We start from the raw sequence: 27,861 nt of genomic DNA on the forward strand, positions 1-27,861 counted from the left end.
AGACCATTTGTTCGAAATTCGAATGTTCGTTCTCTCCATAAGAGTAGGAATGTTACAGCAGAGAATATCTCTGGTTTTTGGAAGATGGTGGCACGATGAGACTCTGCAGTGTGAGCCACTCACACTGAGCTAGATTATTGTTAATACTGCCTAATTACGGCCATTAGGGAGATAGTGAACGGCATATGCTATTTTGTTTTTAAACTAAACAAAAGAAGATTAACGAATAAACGCCTTTTGAGTAAATGAACATCTTTTGTATTAATTTCAGCATTTATTCTTATCACAGACAGCAGTTATAAATCAACATGTTGCTTATTCTCACATTCCTGTATCGTCTCGATCAATTCGTGATGCGCGTCATAATCAACACGCAGGATCTATACGGGAGGAGCGGGGGAGGATTGGACAACTGGGGGAGGAAAAAACTGATTTCAATTGACAAAGGATAGGGTATTGGTGATAGTTATTGTACTTTTAGAACAAAATCTCTGCTAATTAAAACGAGTATTCAGGGGATGCAAAGTCCGTGACCAATCAATCAGTGCCCTAAGAGCACATCAACGTGGGAAATCAAGTTGACCGAGCCGTATGTACCACCTTTGTCCCTTGAGAAGAGATCATTGCCATCTGTCGTGCACGTGAATTTTTCTTTGTACAAAACAGTTAACGAGCAAATATCAACAGATTATGTTGTCACGATCAAGAAAAAACGATAATTACACGTCTATAATTCAAGTATTTTTTAGGCAGAAATCGCCCCTCGTTTCAACTACTAGACATGTGTGCCGATTTCTTCTAATAGCACGTGACGGAAATTGTGTGAAGATGATCGCAAACGATAATGAAATGATACAACCTCCTCAGACTTGTCTATACCCTTGAAAGATCCATTTGGATAGAACACATGGGATTAGAGATGGACTGAATAACTAAGGTCAGCCAGACACGCCGGTTACAATTCCAAACAAAACTCATCTTGTGTCAACAGTGACGTAAAGGACGATGTGAACGATTATCTAAAAGAGGGTGACGTTGGCCGCTTTATTAAGGACCAACTTGAGATTCGTAGTAGTTGAGAGGTAACGTTGATATTATCAGAGAGCGGCCGGTGGAGGCTTTTGCTGTCTCCCACTTTGTTCGATGGCTGCCAGCACGTCCTTCTTCTGTCTAACATAAAGACGACCTTTCTTCCACGGATTTTGAAGATGGAGCGGACGGAAGTCGTCTCGCAGACATCGTTCCCTGGCTCCTATGACGGCCACCAAGCAAAAGTTTTTAAACTCCTCTGCCGGATAAACGGGGCCATCTTTCCCTGGATACATAAAAGATAAAACCATTTCGTTAGTTACTGTCATACTACTACTACTGTCATAAATGTTTTGTTGTTTTCTTTATACCTTTCAAACCTACGGCCATGTTGAGCTGGCGAACCACCAGGTCCACTACCTCTCGAGCGACGGTTCTGGTGGTCACGTGCAATTTGACGCTGGTGCCGTTGGCCAAACCGGATTCGTAGGCAGCGTACACCTGAATGATTCCGCTGGTAGAAGAAGCGTCACCACTTTCGACATCGGCCGAGCGTGTGCTTCCGGAATCGGGATCGCCGTCGACCGAAGACAAAGACGTCAACGAAGGAGTATGACTCGATCTCGACGGGTGACTGCACTCACTTTCCTGGCTGTTTGATCTCATGCTGCCGGTCGAACGACCTTTCTTGCCTCCCGATCCGCCTCGTTGCAATTTCGTGGGCGGCGGAGCAGGAGGATCGTCAGTTGACTGCTCATATTTCGGCTCTTCTTCCTGCTCTTGGCCGGCCGCCGCATAGACTGGCAAAGTGCTGTCGTCGGTGCCTTCAGCGTCCAGGAAAGGCTGAAATTCCAGGTTGTTCAACTGATTTTCACTTCGCGATATGCACTTGCGGGCTCCACTTTGAGTGATGAGGATCGGCGGAGTCGGAAGCGTTTCGTTACTGCGGCTGTGCTGTTGCTTAAACAATTCGCCCGTTTCTATTTTTGGGTTTTTTAAGGGATAAGTTAGGCGAGAGACACACTAAGGGACAATCACTAGGGTTTCGTTACCTGGTTGAGTGTAACGAGCTCTGGAGCACGAACACGATCCGCAATTGGAGACGTAGCCGGGCAAATCCAGTGGAACGGAACATTCAGGGCAGACGGGTGTTCGAGATCGGACCGTGTTGACGCGGAGGAAGGCTGGTGATTCCCCAATGGAGTTGCGGCTGCTCAACAGCTTGTTATCACTTTTCGTTTTGACGAGCATCCGGTGTTTGCCTCCACCTGGAGTGCCGCCGCCACCGCCCATGATTCGCCCCTCGTTATTGGAGACTGTCGAGTGAATCAATCTCGAACAAGTGCTGGGCGTCTTCAACGAGTTCTCCCTTGTTCGCTTCGAGGATTCCTCAGAGGATTCGGTCGGTGTAGGCAAAAGAGGAGTGGAAGGAGCGACTTGCTGCGACAGAGCGGCAATGGCCACACCCACTCCAGTCATCGTTCGATCCCTGGCCAGCGAAAGAACGTCCATGATCCAACGCGATCCCCTCCAAGTCGAGTCAACTTGAACTTGAACATCTTGCAGCCGCTGGAAGCGTTGTTTGGCTTCCGCCAATTCCACGCTCGAAAAAGCCTGTGCAACAATAAACATAATATAAGAATGTTTAGATAAAGAAGCAATAATACAACGATGTGAAAATAGGATAGAGAAAGAGAAACTGACCTCGCGCATGGCCAGCTGTGCCAAATTCGAATCCAGTTCCAAAATGGAACTAAGCCGAGAATAGCGGCCGATGAGATCACGCTGGTAGGTGCGCAGATGAATCATTTCAAATACTTGAACGGGAACTGAAAGAAATTCAGGCCGATGGAAGAGCGCCTCGCTTTGACCGGCTACAGCGCACACACTGTCTGGTGGCGGAAGCAAAAGGATAACGGAAACATCTGGGCTGAGTTCAATCACTTCGTCTTCGTAAATGCGATGCTGCATGACCGAGCCTTCGATGCCCATACTGCCCAGCAATCGGCAGGCGGCTCTCTGTAATTGACTTTGGAAGAGCAGCTGGGCCGTGCTGGGCTGGAGGTTCAGTTTGCCCGTCAGACCGTCCATTACCGAATACTCTGCCTTGTCCTCACTGCCATCGCCATCTCCGTCGTTCATCTCCGGGTTACAATTTTTGTTTTGTGGTTGACTTTTGGCCAATTTCTTGATCCACTGCCACTCTTCACTAAAATGATAAAAATACAGACAATTTTTAATGGAATTTTAAAAACTGCGAGCTGAAAAAAACATTAGCGTACCTCGACACCCACGGATTGTCTCGTATTTTCGCATGCGGGAGGAGATTGGGCGCGTCCTTGGGCACCAAAACGCGAATCAAATCGACCGAACTCTTCATCTTCAAGTAGCCAAGGTAGAGTCCTCGGGGCAAAGGTTTGTTGCTGACTTGCATGAAGTTGATTTGTTCCTGTTTCAATAGACAACACACAAATGAAGAGAGCGTCACTCCCGTACAGCACTTTTATGCTACTCGTGAGAAAACCGTTTCCAAACCAACTGGTTTATCAATTCTTAATATGGCCAATTTAATCGACCCGATTTGAGCGTTTCTATCCGGTTCGGCCAAAAAAAATGAAGATCAACTCGTTTTTGCTTTCAAATTCCAATGCGACCGACGAAGGAATGCTCACCTGTAGGGAGGCGAGGAGGAGATCGCTGGCCGTACTCTCTTGTTCGTTTGTTGTCACCACTCGTCGCTGTTGAAGTTTGGAAAGTGGCAGCCACTTGAAATTCAACGACGACGGCACAGCCTTAATATTGGCCAAATGACAGGTACTCGATATCACCAGGGTCCCTTGACTGTCTTTCAGTGGCTGGTAGTGAAGCTGACCCAAATCTTGCAAGCCCAAAGCGCTCTGCGTCAATCGGAAACACGTCGTGGTTTCGGGAAAGAAAAAAGAAACAACGCACAGTTAGTGGTGTGAATGCACTGAATCGCTGTGAAATATGAGACTGACCTGCAGCTGAGCAGCTGCTTGAAGTAGTTTAATACGGAAGTGGGCGTTTGCGGAACTGGAACTGCGCTCCATATCTTGCCGGAGTGTTTTCACATCGCTCCAAGTGCAGCCAATCTAATGGAGCCATAAAAAATTTAACAATTTTAAAGGGATCGAATTAAATTGCTATTAAAAGTCTATAAATACCTTCATGAGCCAGTGGAAATCGTTATTGACCGAGGCTGGATAAGTATCGTCGACTTCAACGACCGGCGGAAATTCTTCGGTCGTCACCAGTACCTTGTCTTCGTGGAAGACGATGCAAGCGAAATAGACTCCCCTATTTTTCAAACGAGAAACAAAAGAATAAATCAGAAAATGAATCGTTAAAAAATTTATAAAAAGAAAGTGTCGTGAAATGAGCCGCCAACACAATGGACCGTGAAGAAGGGTTTTTTAATAGCCATTATTGTGCGATTGCCCACAAACGCAAACACACCTGCGCAGATTCTTTTGAAATTTGACGTTGGCGCCAAAGAACTGCCGCAAGTTGAGTTTGGCTGGATTCTTGCGCTGCTTCATTGGGGCTTCGTTGAGGCCGTCTTCCAGCTGTCGAATTTCCGAGGCGTAATCAGGCCGCCATGTCCGCACCTGGTCAACAAAAACACGTTAGCGTGAAACGGGTCGTTAAACCAGCACCAGCAACACACAGAGATAGAAGACGTTAAGAAGTTATTGTCTCGTTTCCGGTTTCTCTCTCTCTCTTACTTTGCTAAATAGGTCGTCCAAAATGGGTAGGCGGCCAGCGAAACGAGGTTTTCGGCCGTCGATTATCCGCCAGACTAGGCCGTTAAAAAATACCAGAAAGAGAAAAGCCAGTCATTAAATTAGTATGAAATGCATGTTGGTCCTTCTTTTGATCATTTCACAATTGCATTGGAAATTCCTAGTTTTGGGTTTTGATTTTTGTTTTGATTTGATTAACCGACCTGATAACAAGACAGATGAGGGCAGAGTGGTTTTGAACGACCCGTATCCGGACAAGTTGCCGGCGGCTACACGAAAGTAGCATCGAGAGTTGGACGGGCAAGATGAGACGGTCACGTTGACTTCGTTAAATTCTTCGGCTCCTCCGCCGCGCTTCCAGATTTGCGTATCGCGCACCTCCAACTCGCCACCGGGGAAGGCGAAATCCGGATGAGTTGACCATTGAACTGTTGCAGCAGCAACAAGAAAACACAAATTAATTTTACCGTACGACAGAGACAGGGCCAGCGGTTCAGACCGGTTGTTGCAGTGAATTACAAGACACGGAATTCTTTATCGAGCGATAAACCCGACTTAGGACCATCTTTGTCTATTCTTTTTGTTTCACGATTCAATTTTGTTTTGATTGTAATTTTTACCTTTAAATTTAGTGCAAATGCCACCAGAGTCGACTTCGGGCTGAAGCCACCAAATGTGGGCAGAATGTTCACCAACAACTTCGACGCGGGCCTGGTTCGGACTGTTGGGCACCTCTGAGACAATCAAATTTGAAAATGTTATCCAATCGAATCAAATCAAACGACGACAAACATTTCAATATCACAAAGTCGTATCATGTTATATATGAGAACTCACTCAGCTGTTCGAGTCCCGACTTCATTTTGCGCAAAATGCGCACCCGCCGTTTCCAGAGGGCGACGTGTTTGTCCAAATCCACTCGAACCGGACTGGACGACGGCTGACTCTTCTCTTCCAACTGTTTCTCGGCTTCGTTGAGCAGTTGGACCAGATGCAAATTCAGCGATTCCTTACTGCCATCTGATTCCAACCAAAATGATTTCCAGTCAGCAAAACAAAAAACAAAAATGGCCGATAAAGCCGAAACGTTCACGGGCATAAACTTACACTCCATTCCCTCCCTGGCTCCATGTTGGATGAGTAATTTGACCATTTCAGTATTGTTCGTCAGGACGGCCACATCCATCAAGGACAGCCCGTCACTGTTGTAACTAAAAATATAAAAATAAAAATGAATACATAAATTCTAACGGTCCTTGTCCTTGTCAATTCATGACCCCTTCGATTGAGCAATTCATTTTTTGGTTGTTTTATTATTTTTACTGCGAGTTCGTTCAACTGTTGCCAAGAACAAGTCGGATGTTCTCACGATGAGCAATGCGACACACGACTCTTCTTTATCTATTTTTATACTTTTTTTTTTGCGTCGGTCACGACCGACGGTTCACGCTCGTGTTGATAGCCAACACACATGCGCGCGGATCTTGATAGTCATTATGATTTTCTTTACCTGTTAATGTCGACCTCGTTGTCTTCCAGGATAGCACGGGCCTTTTCCACCTGGCCGAATTCGACGGCAGCAAACAGCGCTGTGAATTTACCGGGGAAAAAAAATTTACAATTAGATGATTAATCATCATATTCTTGAATTGCAATGGGATATCCAGCAGTGAAGACAAAGATGAACGATCGGGACAAAAATAAAGAAAAAAAGGCAAATTTCCTCTGGTAGTTGACTCACCGTGCAGATGAATATTGATTTTCGTCAGTTTCTCCATTTTCTTCAGGTCCGTTTTGGTCAAGTGAAGGCCATGGACCAGCAATTCCAGTGATGAATCTTTCTTCCTATCTGCCAACGGGAAAAACATATCAAAAAGTCGTCAGTACAAATCACAAAAAGCCAATCAGCCAAACCAGCCACATTGTCTGTGGGCGGGAGAGAGAAAACGACGGGAAACCTACAGAGAATTTCGCCTGGGATTTCAGGATCGACTAGAAGCTCTTGCCAATGATCGCCACTGTTTCTCAAATCATCACTACCAGCACCTCCGGTAAAGAACAAACTAACGCTATTCTTCCGCCTGATGGATGCTTGGGTGCTGCGATTACCCTGACGGCCTTGGCGCATCATCACTCTCGATTCTGATCGGCTCAACGTTTTCGTGAAATCAAAACGGGTGAAACCGTCGGAACTGGAGGAGACGGGAGCCGATGTCGGCGACATGTTGGCTCGTTGGGGAATGTCCAGAGAACTGTGCGTGACTTTCGAGACTCTGGGCGGCCGGGGAAGTGTCGTGCTGCTGTACATTTTGGGTGAGCAAAAAAAAAACCGGAACTGATTTTGTCGAGTCAGTGAACTTTTTTTTCCGGACTGGAGTCGATAGGGGACCCAGCCGTTTTGGCGGACTGGTTGACGTCAAGTGGTGGCGATACGAGAAAAAACAACCAAAAGGCTAATCAAAAGAGAAATCCGCATTCCAAATTTCCGTTTTTATCGTCGTCGACAAACGGGGGAGTAGAGCGGCGGCAGCAGCTTATCCACCACCACCGCCTTTTGTTCTTCCTCTTTTGAGCTGTTTTTTCTTTTTATGTTTTTTCCTGGCTGAGGTTTGCCCTCTTTTTCGGAACGCCCATTCGCAGCCAGCCAGCAACTCGGCTCAGCTCAGTGAATATATTTATACATTCAACCACCGAAATTTCACGACCGATAGATAACACCGGAGACAGAAAAACAAAAAAGGAACGGATTTTCGGTTCACCGAGTTGTTGGCCACAATAATCGACAAACGTGAAAATATATAAGACGGAGATTTCTCTAATCGACATCGGCTGGAACACGAGCGTTTCACCACCGATGAACGAATGAGAGACAAAGGAGAGAACTTGTCCGTAGGAGGGCGGACCAAAGTTTGGAACAAGTTGGAAGACAAACATACGGCACTGCACAACACACATCCGAGTAGTGCGTTTATGGCATAAACAAAAGTCGCGAGATAAAACACAAATAGTTGACGGGGGCGCCGTCGGGTTTGTGTTTAGGGGAGAAGTCGAAAAAGAAACGGGTGTGAGAAAGACGTTGGCGTGAAAGGAAACTGGAACTGACCAGAGTTTAAGGGTCTATCGCTCCTTTTTTTCTCTGTGCGTTGGTACAAGGGAAGAGGAAACCGCCAAGGCAGCAGCAGCAGTAACCACATGTGGTTCTGATAAGCGTTCGCGCAATCTCCCAATATTTCTCGTAGAAGAAGAAAAATTCGTAGAGACGTCAGCAGCAGCGAGATAAGTCGATAAAAATTCGTCATTAAACTATTGTATTTGGAATAAACCCAAAAATAGCAAAGCCCTCTATAAAGAAATGACTACCGGAATGAGTAATCGCATAATCATTCTTCCGCATTACAAGACCTCCTCCCCCTCAAACATCCTTGAATCCCCCGCCCTACTGGATTTTTTCCCTTTTTTTTCCGGTAGAGAAAAACAAATGATTATTTTATTATTTAAAAAGAATGTTGTTGTTGCGTCGAAAATTGGACGTCGATTGTTGGAGGGGGAAAATGCGACAGAGATGCCGAAAACTATCCAATCCACTGGGATTTCTTTGTTTAAGACGGTCCTGAGTAACCTGAGACGCTTCGCCCTTGTTGTTCAAACTGGTAAAATAGAAAAACACTCTTACAACAAGACAACACAGAGGCGTTTTCCTTTTTTTGGATATAAGAGAAACAAATTTCGACGCTCGTTTCCCATGCAGCTAATGGCTGTAATTTCGTAATGGCTATTCTTTAAAAAAAAATTCGTGTGTAACACCCAACAACACTGCTGAAGAGATTCATATACAACTCTCTTTTGTGCCACGGTTAGTCATCGTTTCCCCCCAAAAAAAGTTAAACGAGTTGGATCACGTTGCGGGGGATCGTGACTTTTCTATTTGGCGGGCAGCAGACTTCGACGCTTGAGAAGAAAATAAACGGCCATCATCGGTTGACTTGGCAGTAACAACAACATTGCGGGAATGCTAGAAGGTTGCGACCGTGTAAAAAAAAAAAACCAGAAAAAATACCTTGAGAAATGGGCAAAACAAAAACATCGTGTTTCCCGGTGTAAACACTTTTTCCTTCTTTGAGAGGGGCTCCACAGTCTAAACTAAAACAACCGACCATTGGCTTCTTCTTTTACCAGCAGTTGGTGTGTTGTTTCCCCAGTGAAACGACGGCCATAAAATAGCCCCCTTGTTTTGACGCTGATTACACAGCTCTTGCTCTTCTACAAAGCACAGAGTAGCCAGACAACAATTCGATTATACAAACGAGCGCAATGAATAGGAGGGAAAAAGTGAAAAAAAGACCAAACAATTCGATGAGCAGTCGAATGTGTCGACGAAAAAGTATAGGGGGTTGCCATTGTCATGGGCCAAAGTGAGAGAGGGGCTCAGTGGGCAATTGACGTTTTAATCCAATCGTTACAATGGACACCCTGTTGTCGTGGCAATGGCTGCTGGGGCAACTCTACCTGAGCAAGACACAAAGAAGTCGCTGTTGCTACTAAAAGAGAATCGCCACTGATAGATTGACGAATTGGACACGTTGACTCACCTGTCGTTGGCGGTATGAGATGCATCACGCTCGAACTACGTCACTTCACACACACACACGTTGATGATGTCAATTCAGTTGGGATTTTTGTTTTCAAAATGCAGCCACAAAGTCGATTTATTCCGTCAAGGTGTTGACACAAACGCACAGTTCAATCGAGTCGTTTCAATTTCAGTGTCTCGAATTTCCCCAGCGTTGGAAATGGAGAGACAAAAGCAATTCGAGTGGAAATGAGACAGTGAAAACAACAAATAAAAAGTAAGCAGCAATCGAGTTGGAGAGGCTCAACAAACACCCGCCATGGCAGGCTGCATCCTTCTGACGTTTCGAGTAATCCAAGTCAGCACAGAGTAGTCGTGGCCCCCACAGCGTTTTTCGTTTTTTCCCTAGCTTCGCTCCGAGCGTTTTCGTACACTAGAAGAAGAAAATCTACCTGTGGTGGTGGGTTGGCTTTCAGTTCCTGTTGTATACTACACCACAGAGGAAAAAGAAAAACTGTGTATCTCACAGGTGTGGAGACTAGACAGCCAGCAGGTATAAATACAGCAGACGAGGTTTTTTCGAAAAAAGGTATACTCGCCGTCAACCCGAATACTAAGCGCCACCTGTTTTCTTAATTTTTTCAAAAAATGTTTCAACCGTTTTTTCTTTCCCCCACACCGTATCACCTTACACACACACCAAAACTCATTTGGGAGGGGGACTTTAATAACGGTCAAATTCAAAACTCGTTCAATTTCTTATCTGATGTTTGTTTTCCCTTTTCTTCTTCCGGGAATTTTTTGTGAGCAATTCTCCGGAAGCGGATGGCAATCAAGGATTTCCCCCTCAAGAAAGAATCTCTAGACGAAATAGGAAGTAGAATTGTTTTTGGTTGATAAAAAGAATCGATTTCTTGCGAGTGGCAGAGAGAAATGCTAATCAAAAGAAAAGTCGAGAGAGATCCGGTGGTGGGTGTGTCCTGTGGCCTCCACCATTTCTCTCTCTCTGTACAGTCGTGAGGAAGGAAGTGGATGGCATGAAATGTCACTCGTTGTGTGTACTCCTACACACACAACGGTACATTAGCGGGGAGTTGCAGTGAGTGGCTGCAATAAAATATAAAAAAAAGGGCCATGACGGTCGTCTCTCTGCCCCCACCGAAAAGACGGACGGATGGATGGAATGAAAGAACAGCAGGTGGTGGCGTGCGGCCAGAGATGAAACCGGCGGTGAGCCTCGACAACGCCACCCAACGAACCAGCCAACGGGTCAATTGCAATGGCAGCACAGTCTAGTTGTAGAAAGTCTCACCCGAGTCGCTGATGTGATACGTAACACACAGGGAAATGGATTCGTGAGCCACAATCACGATCCATCAATCATCCCATGGATGATTTTTTCCCCCATTTCTTTCCGTTGCTTCTCTCCCCGTATGTTGTTGTTGATCACGTCACAAGATAGTAGTAGTCACTCCGACGGACGAGTTTCGTGCAGAACGGGACACACGGCCAGGTTAACAAAAAACGTAACATGCTGGGCCGGGAATGGTGAACACGACTCGAGAGCCGACCGGCAATGGATCGTTCCACAGTGGGCTGGAATGCGCATTGGCCATGGACGGAAAAAAAAATGTCTGTCGCGATAGATGGTACATAAAGTTGAGCTGCTCCGGCGGATCGGGGAACAATAACTATCATCATATTTCCATCACGCGATGTAAACCGAACAAAAAGGGGAAAACATTTTCACGTATTCCTCTTGCTGTCCACCGCCTCCTACTCCTGGTTGCGTTTGATATGCGCCTTGCCAAAATGGGATCCGATTTATAGTCAGGCCATCGCTCAAAATTGTCAAAAGGCAACAACACACAACAAAAGAATAAAAAGAATATCCAAAACGGCCGCTGCCTATGAATTCGTAATGACGTCAGCAACAAAATGAACAATCAAGGCAAAAAGGACGACGAAATGACTTTCTCCCCTACGACTCCCGGCGCCCGAGGCTTTGAGAATTTGTTGACTTTTCAGCTGATGCACCTAAAAGGAATAAAACCCTTCCTTTTTTTTTTTAAATAACATTTGAATCTACTCCCGGCGGAATCTTGTCTCATGTGACGGATTGAACGCCATCCACCGCACAAATAAACAAATATTCAAAAAAGATGGGACAACTTTTTTCTCTAACGTGCAACCGAAAACTTTTTAGTTTAAAAAAGGAATGGAAATGCGCTCAATATTCCGGGACTGCGTGACGTTGTCGATCGATCCTGTTTTAGACACCGGCCGTGACGTCATCCGTCTAAAAAAAAAAAACTTTGCGTGCGAGCCCATCCGGCGTGAAACCCCCCCCCCCCCCCAAAAAAAAAGATGAATAGAAAAATGTAAATATCTAAAGAGGAGGAAGATTCCACGACGAGAAAAGAATATACAATTAACAAAAGGATGCGCGCAGTCAATTTATCGACCAAGTCGTCGGTGGGAGGAATCCCAGTTGCATCCTAAACAGTTTGGCGCGGGATTTTTTTAGAATCCAGGCGACGATAAGGAGAGAAACGACGTCTCCACTACATAATAATACTAAACTAAAAGAAATAACAATCCCCCGACGATGGGCAACTGCACGTTTTGTGCATTAGTTTCTTTATCTTTATCTTTTCTCATTTCGTCGAGCTCCTCTTTCGGATTCTTCCCTCTACTGGGGATTTGCCCAGACAAATATACGAATAAGATACAGGGAATAACTTTACCGTGAGATGTTTTACGTTTGCCGCCGGTGGAAGGCGAAACCGGAATAGATTTGCCGCTCAATTCCGGAACAGCCAATGATAAGTTGAGTCGGGTGGTCCCACCTGACGCTGTAGAGAGAACATCCGGCGCTTGTGGGTCCGTTGTCTTACCACGCAGCGAGTCGTTGTTGCTGGACGTTTAATCAAAATGGCATCAATCAAAACGTAATTCCTCGACACGATTTGGCAATTTAATAGAAAATACGAACCTTTCCAAACTGTGCCTCCGCAGTCTTGTCGCCGACTGCTGATGGATGTCGTTGTTGCTCAGGTGCACTTGGATTTGAACGGGACAGTCGGGCGGTTGCAGTTGGTTGTTGTTGTTGCTGATTCGGAAACTGCCGCTGCCCACTCCACCTGAGCTGTTGACAAATAATTTGGATAGTCGGCCGCTGTTGGCCGATGGCGAAGTGTCGGCCGAACTTTTCTTGTTTCGCACTCCGCTTCCAGCAGCAGCAGCAGCCGGAACGGTCGTGAAACAAGGTGATCCCGGATCAGAAGATCCAGACGGTTTCGATCCGGCTGTGATCGATGACATGCCCAGCAAATCTCGGATGTCCTGCCATTCGTTTGAATCCGCCGCTGACGGTTGTTGTTGCTTGGGAGAAGTGGACGGGACACAAAGTCCGTTGTTGTCGGCCGCTGCTGCTGCCGCCGCCGCCACCATGGCTCCGTGAACAGCTGCCGAAGCCGTGGCCATGGCCACTACTGTCGTCGCTGTAAAACATCAAACCCAAAAGAAGAAGAAGAAAAAATTGATCAAGTCGTTAAAAAAGAAGCGTAACAAGATGAAACTTTAGATCATCTTTAACGACCCTGGGCTGGCGCTTCTCCCGTTTCACGACCTCCCCCCTTATAATTCCCGCTCCTATAATGCAGGCAAGAAAAAAGGGATCCAAATTCATGAATTATAGACAAACATCTGCACATTTCTTCTATTCGTCTTCTCAAATAGATGCAAAGCGACAGCCGTGTGCGCATCCATCCAGGAACGTTGTGGCCCGGATCAGAAAGAGAAGAAGAAGAAAATATAAAATAAAACTAGGGATCCATAACGAGTTTTTGTCAAAGGTTTTTTTCCCAGACACCTGGCCATCAAAATGCAAAAGAAAAGAATAAAAGCCTGGGCAACGCACCACTAAACACACCTTTGAATTACGAGGAATTCCAGGTGACTGACAGTTTTTGTGGCTCTCGGACTATTTTATTTTTCGGGACAAAAAGAGCGTCAAGTTTTCCTGAATTATGCTCGTGTCACGAATACATTGACGTCAAGAATTCAATTAAAAGGGAAAAAAAAAACTAAACTGATGAAACGAGATAAATGTTGTCCCACAAGACGGCGGATCACTCGTTGCATGGCTTATTCCTACGACAAAACTCTAACAATTTAGTCGTCGTCTTCTTCTCGATAATAATAATAATACAAACATCCTTTCACAGGCTATGCCAACATGGGCGGTCGGATAAGCGTCTATCAAGGCTGACAACTTTTTGATTAATTCCTTCCCTCCCTCCCCCACTCACTCATCATATTCTCCAGATAAATAAGAAACGCGACAATCTATCGAAAAATAACTCGATCCCGCAGACCTAATAATAACCCAGCAGCAGCATCCACCCTACAACTAGGGTGGAATAGATTTTGATTTGGAAATAATTTATGATGCCGATCGATGCGCCCGACGAGGGACCCATTCATTAGTCAAATTCTTCTTTTTTTTACTTCCCCCTTTCGATTCCGGCAATATATATCGCATTAGTTGCTGCCTTCCATGCATCCAGCCAAGAAAATCATCTCCTCCGTGCAGATCGGCTGCAGTTTCTGCTCACTCCCCCACGGCCGCCGCTAATGGAGTTACACACTCGGCGTCTTCATTGGCATGTCTGCGATGACTGGAATGCTGCCCAGCACAGCAGCGAGTTAGACACACGTGAGGTGGGGCTTATTAACAAGGAGGAGAATGAAAGATGCTGATCCGTTTACAGACGATCCGACTGACAAGAGAGGCGGAGGCGGACCTGTCGGCATAATGATCAATGCCAAAAGACATGGGATGGGGGGAAAAACTTGTAAGTAATCGTAATGCTGATTGAGTTTCGCTGATATTCCCTTTCGACTAGTCACGGACGCGCTGGATTACCCGTCAGCAGCACAAGAGCACCAAACACATGGCGACGGCGGCGGCTATTGTGTCTCTTATTTTCATGGCAGACAAACAAACAAACAAACAAAAACTGGCTCTCGTCCTTTCTTTGACTGATTGCATCGGAGAAATGTAATTCGACGCTGGGCGCTCCAGTTTTATCTCTTAGAGTATTGCAACATGAGCGGCTACAAAGGAACGGGCCGATATTCCAGTGAAAAATGGAAACAAATGGCTGCTCAATGTGTCGTCGTCGTGACTATATAGATGCACTCATCCATATGCATGCCGGACCGAAAAAGAGCCCCGGCAAAGTGGAATTATTTGGGGGATGCGACGGATGACGTCATCGGCTTGGTTACGCACTGCCAGACTTTATTATTATTATTGTTGTTAGGGACTTTTGACGTTAGAAAAGGAACAACCCAAGTAGTGACAACCCAAAAAAAGAAACAACATCCTTTTCTTCTCTTCTTTTTCCAATCTCTCGTGTTCTTTTTCGCCGTGACACGGTCGAAAGGCTCACGATCGAGAAGGAAATGACGGGCCGACATGGAGGAAACGAACATGAATTCAATCAAGAAAAGAGAAGAGAACAACCCAGAAGGAATAAGATGATGCGCAGCCTGTTTTCGATCAGCTATAAATGCCATGATAATAAATCAAAAGACTTTTTTTCACAAGTCGGCGCCCGGCCCAATATAGCGACGTCGGTTGGTTTCGCCCGTTTTCAAATCGACAAGGCTCGACAGACTGTTATTTGGTCGACCGGATATTTCAGGACCGCGGGGGACGACAAGAATACACATACACAAACGTAGTGGATATTGGTTTCCGTGTCATCCCTCTAGTCGGTTGTCGGGAATCTTATTGTTCGGTCGGGATCCATCTCCTAGGTGATATACACTCGAGCGTCGCTGATGTGCATGCATAGCGTGTGCTATTTGAAATGCAAGTGCCATTGATATTTGCGAGTCTTATGTTTGATCAGATTGAACCAATTACATCAAGTTGGGAATCAATCGCTTCACCCCCATCAAGTTCGCTGCTGTGTATAGAGTTGACACGTCTACAACTGAGTGATGTCGCCTTTTTAGTTTGTTGACTCTCTTTAGCCAAAGTCGCAAATGGCACGATAACTGTTTTCTTTTCTTTTTCCCGCCGGCTGTTAGTTTCTCTACTCGGCTACTGGAGTTGATGGTTGCCTAGTCCGTGACTTGATTTCCAGCAATTGAGAAAAGTAAAAGATGAATCGAGTCCTCATCATGGCAAACACTTGTTTGCCATCAAATATTTGAAATGGGAAAAAAGATAAATTGGAGAAATAAGAGTCGAAGAAGAAGAAATTTGGCCAACTTTCATGTACCGTGCCATCGGAGCGTGAACGAGGCTATTTGAACATGTCACAGTTTGTTTTGGCGAATATAAAGACTTGGATACTATTATTATATGAAAAATTGAATGATTGACATGGCAGACAAACCTGGGACGATGATGCTGGGTAATGTCCGCGATCGAAGGAACGGGGCCGGCCGCTGGGAAGGAGCCATCGAGTGCAGTCCTCCGACTCCACCCTTTTCGTTCACATTGCTAAATAGAAGAGAAATAAGAGAAAAAATCACTGGTAACGTTGACACTATGTGCGTTCAAACATGCGCAAAACTGCCGCCGAGGAAGATGATCGTCATAATAACAAGACCCGATCTAAATCTAAACATGTTGGCATAATACGACTACTACGACGACTATACTGCACTAATAAAGCGCCCACGAGAGGTTTGCCGTTGGCCTGGATAACGATGACTGAAGAATCCATCGCTCTACTATTGCCTGCAGCCACGTGTACACTTTCGGTGGGTTCTCCCATTTGACGAAAGAATTCCTGGCCTTCCCCCAAAGATCAAAGGTCTGCGTCTGCCCTGGCGTGATAAGGGCCCCCCCACAACTATTTCGGTTGAAAGCGACACGAAAATTGGCGTGTCGCAAATCGGCATCTCAACGTGATTGAACTGGAAAACAACAAACTGCAGGGAAGAGGAGGAAAAAACTGGAATTAAAACTCGTAGTATTTTTTTATGAGCATTTTGATATATTTAGGAGCGCTGTGTACAATCAATAGTGTCGTGGAAGAAGAACATGATGCTGTAGAGTTGTCTCTCTTCCGGGACGAATAATCCAGCCCAGCCAAAAGAGGATAGAAAAATTGGAGCAAGAGAGATAACAAACAGGGTGCGAGAAGAGCGTGCCGATCGAGTTACCAAGGCAACAGACACACAACGGGGGTGGGAAAAGAAAAGAAAGAGACGGAACGACAGCAGAGCCCCCGCTGCACCCGGCCAAAGGTCGGGCATCATCCGCCACACGGATCCAGTGGAGCGTAGAGACTCTCTTATAAAACTACAAACACAGCAGCAGCAGTCGATGATGCATTCGTACACATCAGCGTAGATGGTGGGTGGATTTTCTCGTCCAAAAAATGGGAAGGAAGAAAACAATATGCACGTGCGTTGGATAGAGTTGCACAACCTTATTGTCTAAATACACTTATCGATTGAATTATGTAGGGGGATTTCATGCTAATCTCTTTTCAGGCCAAATCTCTTTTTTCTGCTGTCTTCTCCGGCCAGGGGCTGCAAGAGTCAAATTCACTCGAGCCAAAGAGGATCAATTTGCATTTGGTATAGTGAGAGGGGGGATCAGCAGAGTGCTTGTTTTCGTGCCCAGTGGAACGGCACCAGCGGAAAATGAAAACGAGTTATGGCCAGAAATAGAAAAATAACCGCAGACTCAAATGACGTGGACCATCTCACCGTGTGCCGTGATGGTGATTGGATCGGAGGATAAAACCGCCACTTACTTCCAACCAAATCGGGATAGTCCCCGTGAAAACAAAACCAAAAAAACGGCCCGCTCCCAAATAAGGGAGTCCTGAAACGGGAGAAAATCTCTTTGGTAGATGGTAATAATAACTGCCCATCCGTTGCCATCACCTGCGTTTGTATTACACCACCACCACCACAGACTTTTTTCAAAGTTGGCCCAGCAGAAAAAGAATGACGCATTTCTTTCTTTTCTGTCGACCCCAGGGATCATACCACACACAAAGACATTTGAAAGAAAAGAAAAAACACGTCGTCATCTTGAAATAAAATATTTAAAAAAAATAATTCCTTTGATAAGCGAAAAAATAAAAAGCAAAATCGTTACAAAGCGAAAGATAAAAGTAAACGAGTGACACGTCTTATCGTTGACATCATCCCCGTTGGAGTCAAAAGAGATAAAAAGACTGTCCAGTCGACACTGTGTGTGTTTGTAGGGCACTTGTGAAGATTACCTTGCAGTCTGATATGTAGTCATGGCACATTAATTCAAGCTACAGCTGGACACCTCTTGGAAATATGTAGACGCCAAAATCAGTCACGCACCACAAACAAGAGAAACAAGGTAGTAACTATTAGAATTTGTTCGCTGAAATATGACTTGATTGTGTCGATCATTATTGTGGCCCAGTCATGGGTGGTTTGGTTTCCAAAAGAACTTTGATAGCAAACGGATACGATCGAGACATTTACGGCCGGGTGGATGCCGACAAATCGGCGGCCAACAAAAGCGGAGCCACACACTTGCGACTCCCACCGTCAGCGGTGACGGCCATCGACGGGCGAAAACAAGAAGAACAAGAAATTCAGTTGGCCACTAATGAACTCTTCAAAGAGAAATTATTCACCAAAATAGGACCGGGATTTCGGGCGTGTTTCCGCACGGCCAGAAATGCAAATTCAAATTCAGTCGACGGTGGCGGAGAAGTTTACGTCTCGATCGCATTAGCTGACGGCGACTTCATTTGCCGGGGTCTGCCAGTCAGCAGCAGCAGCAGCGGCTGCACAATCACCGTCGACGGCAAAGGCAATTTGAAAACGGCCCCGCATTCAATCGCCAACCAATTGGGCCCCAAATCGAAGAGCGGCGAGCCTTGGAAAGATTTCGTCGTCGACGCCAGCGATCACCACAAAGTCAAGAAAAATATTTAATGCCCGTGCAATACCAAGTGGCCCATCAATCAAAAAATTGGCCATGACCAAGTCAAAATTTCTTTTTTTTAAAATATAAATAAATAATGCGTCATTTATTCATTGTTATGTAAGGGCGGAGAATAAACAACCGTTTCTCTTTTGAGCAAATTCTATTATATCGGATTACGAAAAAGGTCGATGGGCTGCTGCTCCCGGCCAGGGCAATTGCCGGGCTTATTTCTGTTAACCTGGTGCGGAAATAGGAGAGCGACTGGGTGAAAGTTAAGAAGCTTCACTTTCTCCATCAGCTTAACGACCGTATTGTTGTGTCGTTGTAATAGCCCCGACTGATGGCATCATCGTCATGGACAGCAGCACACACACACACAGCGTTGCTGTACATTTAATCTATAGAGTTAATGGAAGCATTCACCGAAATATTACTCAGCAATTGCAAGACCTTTTAAGAACGACTACTTTTGAGGGGGGCCCTGCTACTCCGCCGTCCGGTTCTAGAAAGGCGCAATAGAGCCTGTCGGTGGGCACTAAAAGAGAGTCGGAGGAACTGGATTGATTCCATTAGTCGTCGGTTGGCAAAAGAAGAAATAGAGTCGACCTGGTTCCGATACTATATTCAACCCAATCGTCTGTACAGACGCAATACTCTACTCGAGTCACCGCCCACCAAAAGGCAACAACTCCCGTCGTCGTCGTGTTCTATAAAGAAGCGCCATGCCAAAGAGACTGGCAACCAAATAAAATAAATGTAAAAGTAGAAGTAGAAGAAGAAGATCAGCAGGTCACGGGTAATAGGAGCACGGCGACGGCTCTCACCAGGCACTCAGCTGCAGTTTCGACGCAGAGATGAGGAGACAACACTGAAGGGATAGGCGATCCGGGAAAGGATAAAAAGTGATTACAATTGGTGCATATCAATCACCATCCGTCTGAGACGTGTACATCTAGCGAATCGATCCTGCCGCCGACAAGAAGAAAACGTCGTCGTTTTGACTGTGTTGGAGATACACTCGCGAGTCTAATAATATCGATCTCCTACACTGTCTATAGAGGCAGGCTCCCTTTATGCCCGTGTAGCATCGCTACGCACACATATAAAAGGAGAAGAGTAGAAATTGATCATCACACAACTCCTCCGATCGGTTTATTTCATTTACTATTACGCCGCTGCAAATAGAAACTTCCATATGGCTCTATAACGATATTATGACGATATAGAGAGAGGCCTATCCCGAAGCCAATTGTCGATTGGCAACGCAGAGAATGTGCACCAGTTGTGCTGGTTACGACATCCATTTCATCGATGCGCCCAATCATCTTCTTCTTCAGACTCGCATATTGCCACTCTCTCAAGTCTCCCGAAATGAACATTCCTGCAATTGTTGTTGGAAGATTGGTGGCAATACCCCACCCCAAAAATACGCCCACACATGTCAAAAGGACGGACGGACGGCAAAGTCACGTCACGTAATGAACCCGGCGTGTAGACCATCGGCACTTCTTTTGCCGTCTGCTGATTATCCTTATTATTAGCCATTAGAATGGATGTGACATTTACACTTGACATTTGCGAGAGATAAATGTCGGCTGCGACAGTTGTGCTGTAGCAACGGCAAGTTCGCCTAACATGTAATATAGTAGCTACTACAGTGCTCAGAGCTCATCGCCTAAGACTTGGGCGGCACACACATCGGGAGCGCAGCAACTCCGCAGAAGATATAGCCGCCGCCACGCTGTCCCTCGTGAATACACAGACACATATCCCGGGCGCTTTTCGGATCTTCTTCTTCTTCTTGAGAGTAAAAACGGGTAGTACATGATGATGGAGAAAGGGAGAAAAGAAAAGATTTATATACGGCCATCCAAAAATGTTATATGATGCTGGCTGGGCCAACTGGCCGTCGGGTTGTTTCTGTAATATAGTTCGTGTGTGCTGCTCGGTTCGGGGTATTGGCCTGGCTGTCCGTCCGCAGAGAGACGATGACGTCGACTGCCGGCGTAGAAATAAAAAGAAGAAAGTCGAGCGCGGAAGCGAATCACGTCTCAATAATTAAGACCCAACAAATCACACAAAAGGGCCAAACGCAAAAGAGACAACAACAACAACAACAACACAGACCACCTTTGATTGTGCGTCTCTACCCAAAATGGTACCAAGGAGATTAAGGAAATTGTGCTCCTAAATTAGGGCTCTCTCTCACAGCCGGCCACGCAGAAATAGAGATCCACAGTCTAATACTTAACAACAGAAAGAAGCCTTCAAAAACGTTTGCATCACTATTGATGAGCTCGTGCAGGGCTACCACCAACTTTCGGCCGTGTAAATGACGACCAAATAGAGAGAAAAAAGGAAAGTTGAATCATTTCCTTGTTAATCATTAGGCGGCGTTGATGAAGTGTAGCAGTTGGTAGTTGGTCGAGGTCCCAATAAACTCTGTTGAAATATTGAACAACACATCAAGTGCTCCATTGCACAGGTGCCCCATCAATAACGCATGAAATCCCATTTCCAGTCGGTCGTTATTTAGCACTCGGGTTTTTGCTCGACTATACTACCAGTACCGGAGAAATGAATAAAACAAAAAAGGTCGCGGGCTGCGTCGCAACAGCACCAACTGATTTACCCAATCGAAAAAGAAGAATGAAAAAGTGTCGGCAGCGACGCGATATCGAGTTATTTCCACCGAGTTCAATCAACTGTGTGCAGCTGCACCCCTACAGCAGCAGCAGCACTGTATGGTGATTGCAATGTCGTTATGCATTCTTTTCAGTTGATTCGATTGTCAGTCAGTCAGCCGACCCTAGACGAACGCCCTCCATTTCCGCTAAAAGTTAACCACCGACAGAGAAATGAATCAAAATGTAAAACTTGAAACAAGATCAACGGGAGACGATGGCGGACGTGATGTCTCTACCTTGCGACACATTGTTCCGTTGGTTTCCATCCATCGTCATAAAGTGGATGGGTGGGGGGGAAAAAACAAAAAAGTGCGGCCGGAAGGATATGAAAAATGGACGTCACACAAAAAGAAGGAACTTGGAGAGACGAGAAAAAAGGTTTTCAAGTATAGATGAAGATGATGATCAAGTATTAATGTGTAAGGACTTGCCACACTACATGACCCCCTACCAAGACGCCGACCCCGTCACGGAGACGACCCGAGGGCAACAGAGTACATCACCTGCCATCAGCCAAAGAACAAAAGTTTCTTCCGCGGAAGGCAACCAAATAATAAGAGACTTTTTGCTGATTAAATCAACATTTTTCCTTTTCTCTGTTCATGTTCGTCGTGTTGGTTATTTTGTTTAGAGCGAGGCCTCCTATTTGTTTGTGTGAGGCACGTTCGCCTCTATTGTTCAAGATCCAGCTCGGTGATTTCCCGTTTTTCTTAGATTTCCGTCATCACATTAACGGCGGAGATGCCAAACATTTCAGTTGGGAGGACTCGGTGTTATTTGACAACAAAACAAAAAGTCAACATCGCCACTGACAACTCAATAATATTACAGTCGGGGACTTGTTCACCTGTCTTCGGGGAATACACCTTTACCTAGTCGACTAATTAATAAAGTTAAAAAGCAAACGAGGATCAAGAAGTCGCCGACTGCTAATGAATCACGCCCTGAAATTAGACGCGTGTGCAAACTTTTTCATAGAATTGTGACGCAAATTTAAAAACGGCTAATTATCTTCCCCTGCAACAACAACAACTGGCCCAATGTCACCTGAGCTAATAGCCCAAATAATTACGTCAAAGGAAAATGATTATATCGAAAAACAGATGTTGTTAAACAAACGATATCTCAGCCTCTCTCTACTGTCTAATACATTTAGTCGCGATGAACAAGACGGGATGCGCCGCGCGCGTGAGTGTTATTGGCTTTTTCTTTTTTACTTGCGAGGGAAATGAAATGGATCTCTGCTGTTGTTGTTATTTGTTTGGACACGTAACAACGGGTATAGTCGCTCAATAAACGAGCTCACGGCCACGCCTTGATACGAGGAAACCTCTCAACCGAGAAAAAGAACTTTTCTACTGCTTAATAGCAAATGATATTTTCTCTGCTGCCGCGATGCACTTGAAATCAAAAACTAACTTTTATTTGGTACTTGCTGCTGCGGCTGGAGGCCGAGCGCGGATCGATCTCTTGCGAGTTTCACGAAATCTAATCAGACGGGCATCGGATTTCTCGACCCAACCAATAAAACGCCAAGAACAACAAGGTGGTGGACTAGTATGGCACTCGAGTGCTATCCGTGTAACAACCTATAAATCTCCTAGAGTCTCGGCATTCGGCCGTGTACAAGACTCGGGACTACCGGGAATTGACCAAGTTACAGATTCATCGCGCAGTGTTCCCCCCCTTTCCATCAAACATTTTGCTGGGCACGGGCAACAAAGTTTCACCCTGCCATCACTAAAAGAAAAATCGAATAAATAAATCAAAAGTGTCCGTTCGGGAGCAAGTCGACGCCCAGTAGCTCTCATCAATGTAATTATTACCATAAGAATAGACTTTTTGATTTAATTTCTTTTATTTTTAGTATCACCTGCCGTGAGCCGACGATGGCGGCCCAGTCTGGCGGAGTCTCTTGCCCGTCAATTTTCGCCGGAAGACGCGACGGACGCGCAATATGAGAAAGACGGCCCGGTCGATTGACAACTGATGTTTCTTTTCCGCACCACCACCGGAGGAATTCATGGCGGCAAACTCACAATCAAGAGAAAAGAGAAATAAGAAAAAGGAGTTGCGATTCGGTTGTTCTTGGTCCGAAAATTTCTTTTTTCACGCTGGACGGGTCATGCCATCGAGTTCGGACCAGTCTCGCAACCCTTCACAGAGTCGATGGCACTTGTTGATGACGAACGAGGGGGTTCTTTCACACTAACGACGATATTTTATAATCATCAGACACAAGAAACTGCAACGCGGTTATGTACTTGGCGTTTGGGTAACTAAATATTGATGGCCTGGAGTCACTTTGACACACACGTTCAACTTGCCGCTTCTCACGGACAGCAATAATCCACTGTCTACACTCCCGAGCTCTATATGCGGGAGGGGGTATAGAAAAAGTGCGGGATGGGAGGGGTCCGTGTGCTGCGCATCTCCGACCGAATCAACTCAACGGGCAAAACGCACGCCTGCGCGCCTACTCACGAGACTGCCGGACTGAGCTGCGTTCGAGAGAAAACAGGGAAACGCCAAAAAATATCCAACGTTCAAGTTGGACGAAATTTTGAAAGTAGAAGAAAGTCAATGAAGTGTCCCGACGAAGCACAATTTTCAATCATCTCGTCAAAAAACGATTCACAAGGGTGTGCAGTCTGTCGGTTCATTTTTTCCCCCATCCCATCCCCCAGTTTTGATAGAGTCCCGGCAGACCTTCCGTGAAAAGGGCTAATGCACCGTGCAACATGAAAAAAGAGGAGGAGAAAATAAAAATGTAAGCGAAACGTATTCGATCGTCCATGACCGAGAGAGAAATATACAAGTCGTACACTTATTCACGGCACGTTTGTCTCCGGGCACACGCCAGTCAGAAATCAGTCCCGTTGGATATGATACCGTCCCCCCTTTTTTTTTTTTAAAAAAAAAACAGATTTTCTCTTTGATGAATTTGCATCGTTCAATTTCACCAAACATTTCCGTCCCAAAAAATTGGGTAAACAGGAAATCAATCTCTATACGCTCGTGTAAATAGACGGGCGGAAATGTCGAATGCTACACACCTATATAGGAAGACTTTGCCAAATGATTGGAATATCTAGACCAAGAAAATTGGAATCTATACAACATTTTTTCTCGTGGGTCGGCAGCAAGCCGATACTCATTATAAAAAGCCCTGCAGACTACTCTCTACCTCCTCCTCTTCCGGTCGTTTATTTTTTCAACTTTCGCTCTCGACAGCAGGAGTGGGTGCACGTCAATGTGACGTCATCCTCTAAATTTCCCATTTAAAAAATACCCACAGAGAGAAACAGAAGAAGAATCATTACGTATATAACTGTGTATATAGGGCGTAAAGCAAAAGGTCCAATTGGACCCGACAGGTCACCATACCACCGCCTGTGATATCAGATCGGTCGATTCGTCTCTGACTGACTGCCCGGGATAATCATTTTCCATTGTGAAATCCCGCACGTGGTTGGGTATCAGACCCGGACGTAAACCCATCGGGAGCCCCATCAGAAAATCACTTTGCGACGCTGCCACCCAAGAAAAAAGAACAAAACACGTGATTGTTTCAGACTCCGCCGATGGATGGATTTCACGGACGGCCAATCCAATCGCAATATTCCGGCGAATCAGTTGACTGTGGACAAAATCTCTAGCCAGAAATCAAAGTTTACACAAGTCGTATACAAGAGTTTCGGTCGTCGGCGTGTAAAATCGTGTCTACACACATGACGTGAAAAAACGGGAAAAAGATAAAAATTATTGGACTGACCTCTTTAAACATTTCTGGGGCGGGAAAAGAAAAAGAAAAACGAATAAGACTAGACCCAAGAGGAGGTCCATCCCCCAGACAAATCAAAAGTGACCCTGTGATGTGGCGTCGTGTTGCGACGACGTTGTCGGCAGTTGTGCTCGACGTTGTGAGAAAAGGTCCCGAGCCCATCCACCACACCGTCGACATGTCCATTTTTATTCTTTTTTTGCTAGCCACCCAAAAAGAAAAAAAAGAAAATTTTTTTTTTTGCAAAGATACACGGAGGTTGGTCCGTGCTGCTGTGGCTCGTGCTGATTTCCCTCAAGCCCCAGGAACTCGTAATTAAACTGGGCAACAAATGAACACAAGAGTGGCCGGCACATCAAAATGATTTCGGTGTAGAATATCCAGGACGGAATCGGCCAATCGATGACGACAAGGACAACACGGACTTTGATAGAATTCAATTGAAACATTGGCAACCCGAAATAGAAACGAAATTTAAAAACGTACGTAAGAAATATAAAATTGTCGGTTCTAAACGGACGAAGACGTGGGTGGACGACATGGAATGGCACTTTCAAGGCTCTTGGCCATTCTTTTTTCGCCCAGGTTTTTCACATTTGCGACGAGGTTTATGACCCTGAACTGTGGGCAAGGCCACATTGCATCGGCCACGTCACATGAACTCTGTCACACGCCACTAGTCTGTTAATATTACATTACATCCAATTCAAAAAGAAAATGACGTCATCTCCAAATTTGGTGGTGGATCAGAGACAAACAAGAATCTACACGATGATGTACAAATAAACAAAAGATGATTGATAAAAAAACAACGTTCACCTGTATAGATCTCTCTGGTCTCACGCTCAACGGAGCGTGTCGTCATCCCGCGTGAGAGAAATACGACACGCAGAGAAGAAGGAGAAGAATCAGATCTCAAATTCAAGAAACGGAGAATTTCCTTTCACGGCGTTTTGATGGCAAGAAGAAACAACAATAAATCATCGTCGTCTGCAACGCATTTCAATACAACAACGAATTTTCTTTCTCCTTCAAAATTATTCATCGACAAATGTGGATGCACTCTCTCGACACCCAATCCCTATACACGCTCTATTCGCCGAGATAATAACAACAACAACATGGTAATGAGACTCGGTAGTGCCTCTCGTGAGTTATTTCCCTAAGCAAATTTCGGTCGCATCCAGCTTAGGAGATCAGCACAGCGTAAAAGCTTTTCCGACTAAATCCCCAAAGTTTGTTTTCGTTCTAAACTAAAACTTATTATATCTAGTAGCTGATTATCGTCCAACATCGTCTAGAGGCCTCTTTTGTTCAAATCAAAATTTCTCAGACCAAAAAATAGGGAAATGTGGGACTCACCAGACCAATTTAGCGAAGCACTGCATGGTGGTGGTGGCCACCAGCACCAATTTGATTTCGATTGCCAAAAATCAATGGACTGCAATCGAAACGACGGCCATTGATTTCCAACATGACCACGCGGCTGTTGGTGGTAATGTGTGGGGGAGGCTAGTAAGCACGCCCGCACACGAGGCTCTCGTCCAACTGACTGAACATTTTTCAACTCTCTTTCTGTTTTTTCGGATTTTTTATTTTCTTACTCTTCCTCTCTCTCTCCGCCATTTTTATTTTTTATTACTTGTTCGCCTTTTCTTCTTTTCTTGGCGAGGAATGTTCGAAAAATGCCCGTGAGGCAAATATATAACCACCACGCACGCAAAATGTTGTGGCGGGAGCAGCAGCAGCCGGTGGTGGTCGTCCTACAAAATGTGCAACTTTTTTTCTGTTTTTTTTTTAATGACTCCCGCGGCTATGGGAAAGTCAACGTGCACAACCAAACACAGGTTATGTCATTATTGCACGCCGTGACTCTTTTTTTTTCTTTTTTATTAAGGGACCCATTGTTTCTCCCTTTCTTTTGCTCGACGGCTTGTCTACGTTCGTTCGTTCGTCGCTCCCGAACGAAAATCGACCCCCTCCCGCGTGATTTTTTTTTTACTTTTTTTTTCGGTCCCGAACACAAAAAGGACAAAGCGGATAACAAGTAAGAAAAAACCGCACCGTCGTCTACTCTCCACAGCACTTTCTCATTTTTGCAACGGGTGTTTATCGAAAACATGGCCGCGCAACCGAAACTTAAAGCAATTAACTCTAATCATATCGTCGGTCGGGAAACTCGTTTGCAACCAAGGTCACACATCATCTGGGCAGGTATTTTTGCGATCCCCACTAATCGATCATTATATTACAGTACTTAAAAAGGAATTTTCACGTCGGACGGAAGTCGTGAGAGAACGTTTCAAGGTCTCGTTTGGATTCAAGAATTCCTGAATTAATCCATCTTCCCTTTTTCTACTTCTTCTTTTTTAAATAAAAATCCCTCGACTAAAAATAGGAAATGTTTTTAATAAGGGCCCCCAGGAAGAAGAAGAAGAAGAAGACAAAGACCGATCACGTTATTCACGCACCGTTCGGCTGACTTGGTCCGTCGTATCTCCACACTACGTCAATTCTAATTACACTAATCGAAAGGATTTTTTCTCGCATCTCTTCCGGTACGTGGATTGATGAATGATCACACAGCATCAAACGAACGAAACTTCAAAGAACCGAATTTCTTTATCACGTCAACAATGCGACCGATGACGTTACGTACCTGACGGCCAAGATGGCTGACACTTTGTCGATGGTATCCCAATCACCAACGATCGGTGCTGGATGAGACGCCGATGATCCTTTCATCTTCTTGTGCGAAACGTGCTGCCGAGTTATTAGTCCCGTCATTGGACGAATTTGAACGAATTCCTGTTTCATCGTGGCTGCTGGTCGTCACTTTGGTCACACAAATTGTTGGGCAGATTAACGACGACACGTTATAGGAACGGGACTCATGTCTCTTCACTCCGATGCACGGCACTCGAATGTTTTCCTCTTTTCTGATTCTCTTCTGGGTCGGTCGGTCGGTCGGTCCAGCAGCTGCCGGCCCATCCACCAGGAGCTGCTGCTGATGCCCAGGAGGACTCTACACACACATGTCCAAGTGTCTGTTATTTATTTCAACTCACGCT

At 45.4% G+C, this 27,861-nt stretch overlaps 2 protein-coding genes across 7 annotated transcripts; one reads left to right on the forward strand and one right to left on the reverse strand.

Moving 5' to 3' along the window:
- Positions 1–235: 235 nt before the first annotated feature.
- Positions 236–27,697, reverse strand: LOC124311980 (ankyrin repeat and fibronectin type-III domain-containing protein 1-like). Of its 6 annotated transcripts, none has more exons than XM_046776358.1 (20): positions 27,450–27,697; positions 15,780–15,886; positions 12,359–12,866; positions 12,111–12,280; positions 6,535–6,642; positions 6,304–6,382; positions 5,901–6,004; positions 5,631–5,813; positions 5,414–5,527; positions 4,997–5,221; positions 4,776–4,849; positions 4,507–4,658; positions 4,215–4,347; positions 4,047–4,142; positions 3,702–3,926; positions 3,312–3,478; positions 2,734–3,238; positions 2,082–2,643; positions 1,401–2,009; positions 236–1,315 (listed from the first exon to the last, which is right to left on the reverse strand). In XM_046776358.1, exons 1-20 carry the CDS (start codon positions 27,605–27,607, stop codon positions 1,098–1,100), a joined length of 4,497 nt encoding a protein of 1,498 aa, XP_046632314.1. In that variant the 5' UTR covers positions 27,608–27,697; the 3' UTR covers positions 236–1,097. The 6 variants fall into 6 exon arrangements, with proteins under 6 accessions (XP_046632314.1, XP_046632312.1, XP_046632315.1 ...); XM_046776356.1 differs by having other exon boundaries at positions 4,029–4,142; positions 27,450–27,696; XM_046776359.1 differs by lacking the exon at positions 27,450–27,697 and adding an exon at positions 26,153–26,357 and having other exon boundaries at positions 4,029–4,142.
- LOC124311997 lies at positions 17,429–18,472 on the forward strand. The gene is made up of 2 exons (XM_046776384.1): positions 17,429–17,740; positions 17,807–18,472. Exon 2 carries the CDS (start codon positions 17,809–17,811, stop codon positions 18,325–18,327), a length of 519 nt encoding a protein of 172 aa, XP_046632340.1. The 5' UTR covers positions 17,429–17,740; positions 17,807–17,808; the 3' UTR covers positions 18,328–18,472.
- Positions 27,698–27,861: the final 164 nt, after the last annotated feature.

This window comes from Daphnia pulicaria, chromosome 8 (assembly GCF_021234035.1).
Source record: "Daphnia pulicaria isolate SC F1-1A chromosome 8, SC_F0-13Bv2, whole genome shotgun sequence".
Lineage (NCBI taxonomy): Eukaryota > Metazoa > Arthropoda > Branchiopoda > Diplostraca > Daphniidae > Daphnia > Daphnia pulicaria.